Here is an 8,075-nt window from a genome sequence, read left to right on the forward strand (position 1 = left end):
TCTGCTCTCAGGTGGATGCGTACCTGTCCACTCTGAACTGCTTGCGTCTCGTAAAAGTGGCGGTTGGCGAGACTTTCGCGGAGAACTGCGGAGTATCAACATTTTTTGTTTGGACATCGCCAGGGCTTGTTATTTTAGCAAAATTCATGTCGGTCCCCATCCTAAAATTGTCCCCAGTGTTGAATTTCTAACACCAGATTGCTCCATTAGGCTCCGCCCACCACAGCCGATCTTTCGCTCTGTGCTGCAGCCGTCAGATTGACGTTCATACATATTTATTCAAGTACAAGATCACTTTTGTCCAAAAGTTCAATTAAATGCCGTATTATCTCTTTCATTTATTTAAAATCGCAATCACAGAATAATAAAAAAGTTTATGTTCATTTTAGACAGAGTTTTATACGCTGATCTCACAGCTACACATCAGGACGCCTGAGGGGGTTAATGAATAATACTGTGTTAATTCTGTTTACATTAATTGCATGCTTTAGCTTTTCCAGTCTTAAAAAAAAATCTAAACTTGCAATTTATAATCACTTTATATTTACTTTTTATATTTGTTTATAAATATTTTTAAATAACGTTTTAATAAATATTTTATAATTAGATTTTGACCTAAAATTACCAGATTCTGTCCAAGACATCCATCTAAGACTCTCTTGACACATGTAAACTCGCCTACCTTGGCTACTGAATGCATCCAGTATCTTCGTAAAGGGGCTTTCACAAATGATAATTAATAATCTAACCCACATGTGTCAAAGTCGAGGCCCGGGGGCCGGATCTGGCCCTCCGGGTAATTCTATCCGGCCCTCCAGATCATTCAATTTATTGTTATTAATTACCCAATGTTATCTTGCGATTATTTCTAACTTATTTACGTATTATTTTAACATAATATATTTTTGAGTAAAATATTGGAAGTTATTTGAGGTTTAAGCTGATTTAGTCTGGAATAATATTCTTGCCTTTTTATTATTCATAGTTATGTTAAAAAGTTACAGTTTTAAAGTTTACAAATGTCGTCTTAGTGTATTCAATAAATGTTTATCCTGTTCAACATAAAGTGTGTTTTGTATTTTGGCCTCCTGTTTTATTGAGTTTGACACCGCTGATCTAACCGCTACAGGAATTCCACCAGGTTGGCAAAGTTGACCAAAAAATAAAAATGAAAGAAAAGAGAGTCTTGAACTTAAACTGCCTTTTTTTGCAATATGGACAGCACCATGTTGGCGTCAAACATTGACAGTAAGGAGGGATTTGTCGGAGTCAGTCTGAATCAACATTTCTCTTGCGACCTGCGTGTAAACCATTTCATTCATTCATACACTAAGACAGTTCAAACTGGCTGCAGATATTTTAAAGAGATTCAGTAAACATAGTTTCTTTTTTTATTATTGTTTTTATTATTATTATAATTTTTTTTTGTAAAACCAAAGTCAGAATTTTTCTATTGACCCCTTTAAAAAAACATGCATAAAAAATATGATTTTTTTATTCTTAAAAATAAACACTTTTTTTAAGTTGAGACTAAAAAGAATATATCTTTTTCCACTAAAGCTTGAAGCAAGTTGTCTCAATACTATAGTTTTCCCCAGAATCTGGATTTAGTATTCTTGGAAAAAGTTAGATCTCTTCTTTTGACTTCATTTAATTCTCTCTAATCATTAACAACTGTCACAAAGTCCCCATAAATACCTAACAGACTGTTAAAAGGAAAGATATTCTGCTGGTTTCACAAGTTCAGCAACATTCTGTAGTAAATTTGGTTATAATCAATTTGAAAATATCAAATTGTGTAGAACAATGTAATCTGAGGGTTGAATTTAGTTGCTCAGCAAAGCATGTTGTGTCCAGGTCAACAAAAGGATTGGAAATGAACAACACATTTGGCTCAAATTGATTGCGGTGACACAATCTGATCTCAGGCTCCTCCCCCAATCCATTTATGACTTCTGTTTGAAACATCTTTGTACTTTCCTCCCGACTTATCAGAGTCTGAGATGTAAAAGCGTTATCTTTAAAGTCCCACTCCAACAACAACTGTGTCTATTGTTAGATCGTCTCCACTGGTCTTTTAATTATGTTTTTTTAGTTTTTTAAGAAATATTTTCTGCAGTGCTACAGCTGCAGAGGCAGAGCTATGGTGGAGCTCCGCCTCCTGCTCCCCAACAGAAAGATTTACCCCACACGTTCTCATTTGCCACCCTTCCAAAGTTTCTGTGTCCTTCCAACCCCCGTATAAGAACCTCTAGCTCCGCCCCTGTGCAGGAGAGAGTGTAAAGAAGGAGATATCACCGTGGGGTTATTTCTGGGTCAACGGCCCCACCCATAGGCTAGACGTTAAAAAGCCTGGTTTGTTTTTTAGGACATATTTTCTGCAAAGCAGTGGAGGTCATCAGAAATTTATCTCTGAGTTATGGATGGGACTGTTGTTGCATAAGTTAGCCTCCACTAATATCCCATTGTACCGTTGTTAACACTCTCCTGCTAGCTTAAAACTCCTCATAGGCAAACATTAACATAGCAAAAAAAAAAAAATCCAGAGAGCAATATTGCAGCTATCGATCTATACAATTTTGAGCCAGATGGTACTCCGCACGAGGAAAATAAAAACGTTCTTTGTCCGCAAGCGGATGTATTGGAAGTGGGGCGGAGCATGGAGACTTTGGCCCGCCCATTGCAGTTGCTGTCACAAACCTGAGCTTTTTCAAACTGTGTGTTTTTATGGAGAGAAAACAGACTCACCGGATCTGTGTGTGTGTAATTCTTGATGTGTAACTCATACAATACATTTGGCACGTAACTGTATGTGTGCACTTGCAATTGTGTATTCACACTATAAAATTACAAAATACCAAAAAAATAAAAAAAAAATACAACTTACACTAACAGAACTTCAAATTACACTTGCTAAAAAATAACCACACATACAAATCTTTAAAAAGGACGCACCAATTGCCTGATATGCACACAGAACTGCACTTGTGCACAAATCTGAAGTGAGATTCGACTCTTTTCACGTCTCGAGTGGGTTCTCACGAGCTGATGTAGGGAATTGAGAACACCCCCTTCCAGGAGGAGTCTGCACTGCCAGCCCCCCTGGCTATATATATATATGATCACATATTACAAAGGTACTATATGATAATATATATGGATATAGGCTTAAGAAAAGCATGGTATATACATTCTTCTATGTCCTCCATCACAAGAAAATGCTGCAAGAACATGTTCAAAATACCAAAAACACAATTTTCATTGGAATGGGTCTTTAGAGCCAAACATAAACAAAAACAAAACATGCCTTCAAGTAAACAGGGATAAACGAAATATAAATACAGTTGTAAATAACTTCAATAAATTATTCATGAATGTCGGCTCAGGTCTAGCAGCAGAAATACCAGATGAGGATATTAACCAATTCAATGAAAAAATAGAAATCAGTCCACACTCAATATTCCGTACTGCAACTACAGAGCAAGAAATCATAAATATTGTGAATAAGTGTAAAAACAAACTGTCAACTAATTACCACAACATAGACATGTCTTTGGTGAAACAGGTTATTAACCTTATTTCAAAACCTTTAGCTCATATCTGTAATCCATCATTTGAGACGGGCCGTGTCCCCAATAAAATGAAAATAGCCAAAGTAATACCACTCTATAAAAACGACGATAAAAACTCATATGCTAATTATAGACCAATTTCATTATTGCCACAGTTCTCTAAGATTCTTGAGAAACTATTTGTCTCTCGCTTAGAAACATTCATTGCTAAGCATTCAATAATCAATGAAGGCCAACATGGCTTCAGAGCAAAACAAAGCACCTCAATGGCTGTAATTGATGCTGTTGAAGATATTGCAAAAGGACTGGATGATTAAAACTATGCAGCTTGAATATTTACAGATTTCAAAAAAACATTCGATACAATAAACCATAAAATTTAGCTGGATAAATTAGAACGTTACGGGATTAGAGGAATGTCAGGGAAATGGGTACAAAGCTGTTTAACTGGAAGAACTCAATACATCACCAAGGATCAGTACGAATCTTCCAACCTCAGCGTTACATGTGGGGTTCCTCAGGGCTCTGTATTAGGACCTAAATTATTTTGCTTGTACATTAACGACATATTTAACGTATCGAACTTATTGAAGCTTGTGTTATCCGCAGATGACACAAATATATTTTATAGTAATGATAGTTATGATAAGCTAATTAGTAACAATAATGAGGAACTGCAAACTATAAAAAATGGCTTGAGAGCAACAAATTATCATGAAACTTAAGCAAAACAAAAGTTATAATATTTGGGAATTATAAAGAAAATCAGAATCAATAAATATAAATGGAGTGCCAATAGAAGAAGTTCAGAAAAATTTTTTTTAGGATTAATAATTGACTCCAAACTATCTTAGAAATTGCACATAAGACACTTAAAAATGAAAGTTTCAAAAAATCTCTCAATAATAAATAAATGTAAATACAATCTTGACCAAAACACACTTCGTACATTGTATTGCTCATTAATTCTTCCTTACCTCACATACTGTAATGAAGTATGGGGAAATAATTACCAAACCTCAGTACAGCCATTGTACATGTTACAAAAACGAGCAGTTAGGATTATTTACAAAGTAGGATACCTGGAACACACAAATCAACTCTTCATACAGTCCAAGTTACTAAAACTGCACGATCTTATAAATTCATCAGACAGCCCAAATATTATATAAAGCATATAATAATGGATTACCATATAATCTTTAAAATCTATTTATACTGAGAGACGATTACCATAAATTACGTGGAACAGGAAAATTTTAATAACCTTTCATACGCAAAAAAAGGAGAGAATTTTGTGTGTCTGTATGTGGAGTAAAACTGTGGAACAATCTGGGTTTGGAACAAAAACAATGCAATAATATATACTTGTTTAATAAAAGTTATAAATGTATATGATAATTCAAAAAGTAATAATTAAATCATCTTTATTTGCTAATGCAGTAAAAATCAAAATTTTCTCATTAAAAAAAAGACAATTAGTGCAGATTGTATTAATCAAAGAATGATTATAAAAATAGAAAAAGTAGCACGTAAAAATCATCTTCATTAGTTAATGGAGAAAAAAAATCAAAATATTCTAATAAAAAAAATCAATTTGTGCAGATATTATTTATCAAAGAATGATTATAATAACAAGAAATAATAAGTTGAACAGAAAAGGATCAGGAATTTGAGCAGAAAAACAATGCTACATCACAGCTTAGGAACAAGTTTAAGGCCACGTAATCGTTCTTCATTGTTATGACTGAGAGACTGTGAAGGTCTCGTCTCAAGGGAAATGTTCTCGAGTTCTGCAGCTCAGAATTGTGTCAGAGTTCACATTCAGCGGTTTTTGAGTTCACATTTCACATTTTGTTTGAATTAAAGGTTCAAACATGCGTAATCTCACAGTTCTCAAAGTCTTTCATGGATTTTATTTCCAGAGGCTTCGTAAGGTCCGGTGGTCCGAGTGGTTTCACAAAGATTCTGGAGTTCAGAATCGACGTACTGTGGATCTGTTTCTTTCTGCGCAATATTCTTGCATGCTTCGCCAGATCAGCGTGATATTTGCTTAAATGTTCATTAAGAAAGACATTAGACCCCTTCAGGTTTTTACGTTTTTTTCATCAGAGCTATCTTGTGCTTTCGATTCACAAACCTGATCAGGATCGCTGGTTTATCCGTATTCTTTCTCTGAGGAAGCGGATGACAGACCTCAACAGTATTTAGGTCCAAGGAAATCCCTTTAGACGCAAGAAATACTCCAACTTGATCCTCTAGGGTCGGTATAGCTTTCATCGCAGCTCCGTTAGCATCCATGCTAGCGCTGCTAGCACCAGGCCGCACCTGGGGTTGTAGTTGAAGTCATGTGAGAATCACATTATTCATCCGTGCTTGTTGATCCATGTCATGCATCCTCCTCTCCAGAAGATTTTGCCGATTATATTGTTGTTCGTTGCGTGCCTTTCCTTGACGGAAATCTTCCACCAGTTGTAGCAGCGGTGTTAGCTTAGCTTGAAGTTCCAGCAGGGCTGCTAGCTTAGATTCAGAGAGAACTGCTGGGGTTAGCTTAGCCTGTATGTCGGCTAACGCGGTTTTGAGCTCTGCCAGATCAGCTTCAAGATTTTTCTTCGGTGCCATGTTCAACTCTCCTCGTTGCGGTAGTTGTTGCTGCAGCTTGGTGATTAAAGTCGCTTGTGGGCAACTTTAAAAGACTTTAAAAGCCGAAGAATTGAGGAGAGCTGGAGACACACATCTGCTCATGACCCGGAACCGGGTATTAAAGAAGCTCCAGGATCTTGTTGCACCATATCTTCTACCAAGGAATTTACCTTGGAGCAAATACACTACCAAAAACATTTGTTCCTCAAAAAAAAAAAAAAAAAAAAAAAAACAGTGGATGAATCAGTTTATAAGTCTGTTATTTTGAAAGATTAAACACTGAAGTTGAAAGAAAATACATTGAAATAAAAGTTCTCTCACTCTTATATTTATTGTAAAAATACTTGTTTTGTTTGACATACCAATTAATTTTAGCATTAACACAAACATTGATTTTACATTTAACAACTGACAACAAATTAAGCAAATTAAATAACACATTGACGAGAACAAATTCTAAGGAAATGACCAGAAATTAAATAAAGATTAAACATTATTTCACAAGCTGATGTTGGTGTAACAGTAAGATTTTCCATCCTGTTTTCATTATATTTACCTGCAATGATTTTAAAACGACTGCAGAGAGAGCAAACCTATGACAATACAGTGTTAGCAGTTTGGCTGATGAGCTATTTTTATACCATCACTACCGGACGGACAAAGCAGTTAACCTTTGAAAAATTTCAAAGTGATGAAAAAAACCAAACAAAAAAAAAAACAAATACTTGTTCCTGAGAACAAGTATTTGCTCTGAGCAAGAAAAGCAAACAATGCAGTCAAATATTTTAGACAGACAGAGGTTAGTTTTGATTATTAGTAAACAGACAGGTAGAAATTTGACGCAATCCATCGTGCAGTTTTCTGATCTGAACAGCTATGTCCTCACTGACGAAGAGGTAAACCAGTGGATTTAGAGCACTGTTCAGAGACACGAGACCCCGAGACATCTGATGTGTAATGTAGACCCCATTGAACCATCCGAAGCATTTGTCTTGTTTTCGCAGAACTCTTGACCAGAGGTTTAAATTCTTAAAGACATGATAGGGAATGTAGCAAACAGAGAAGAGAACGATCAAGACGATCATCAGCTTCAGGGTTTTTCCCTTTAACACTTTATCCACGTTATTTTTGCGGCAGAGAACAACAATTATGTGTCCGTAACAGCCCAGTGTGATGACAGACGGGATAACGAAGCCGGTGAAAGTCCACCCCAGGCTGTACCTCATGTAATCCTCAACGTACTCCGTGACGGTGGTGTCAAAGCAGCCAGACTTGTTTGCATTTGTTTTGAGAAAGAAGACACCTGGAAAACTTTGAACAATCACCAAGGTCCAAACAAAAGCTGAGATCGCTACTGAACGAGTCACAGTCATTCTTCCGTGCACTCTCATCGGATGCACTATGGCCAGGTACCTGTACACACTGATACAGGTGAGGAATCCAAGGCTGCAGTACAAGTTCACACTGAAAAGAAATCTTGTAATCTTACAGGCAGTTTGTCCAAAAATCCATTCATCTTTGATGTAGTACACCATGAGAAACGGAAGGGTGAGCAGGTAGAGAATGTCAGCAAGTCCGAGGTTAAGAACAAAGACGTTGACACATCCGAGTTTCTTCCAGTTCTGCAGCAAACACTTGAGTGCCCATCCATTAGCAAGCAGCCCGACGATGAACACGCAGGAGTAGACGGGAGGCAGGAACTGCCTTTGAAAGTTAAAGTTGATGCCTGTGCAAGATTTGTTCATTCTGTTTGGAGCACAAGAGGACAGAGGTGTTGCTCGCTCTAAACCTGCAGCTCTTCTTCCCTGACAGAAGCACAGCCAAACCACATGTTCCCTCTGAGACTTCCTGATTCAAGCT

General features: G+C 36.6%; 1 protein-coding gene across 1 annotated transcript; it reads right to left on the bottom strand.

The window, feature by feature from the left end:
• Positions 1-6,612: 6,612 nt before the first annotated feature.
• LOC112159671 (P2Y purinoceptor 1-like) lies at positions 6,613-8,075 on the bottom strand. Its single transcript, XM_024293894.2, has one exon. The coding sequence runs from the start codon at positions 7,958-7,960 to the stop codon at positions 7,016-7,018; it is 945 nt and encodes a 314-aa protein (XP_024149662.1). The 5' UTR covers positions 7,961-8,075; the 3' UTR covers positions 6,613-7,015.

This window comes from Oryzias melastigma, linkage group LG7, assembly GCF_002922805.2.
Source record: "Oryzias melastigma strain HK-1 linkage group LG7, ASM292280v2, whole genome shotgun sequence".
Classification (NCBI taxonomy): domain Eukaryota; kingdom Metazoa; phylum Chordata; class Actinopteri; order Beloniformes; family Adrianichthyidae; genus Oryzias; species Oryzias melastigma.

Coding starts and splice junctions, on each gene's coding strand:
- LOC112159671 (XM_024293894.2), bottom strand. CDS start 7,960: ATGAACAAATCTTGCACAGGCATCAACTTTAACTTTCAAAGGCAGTTC.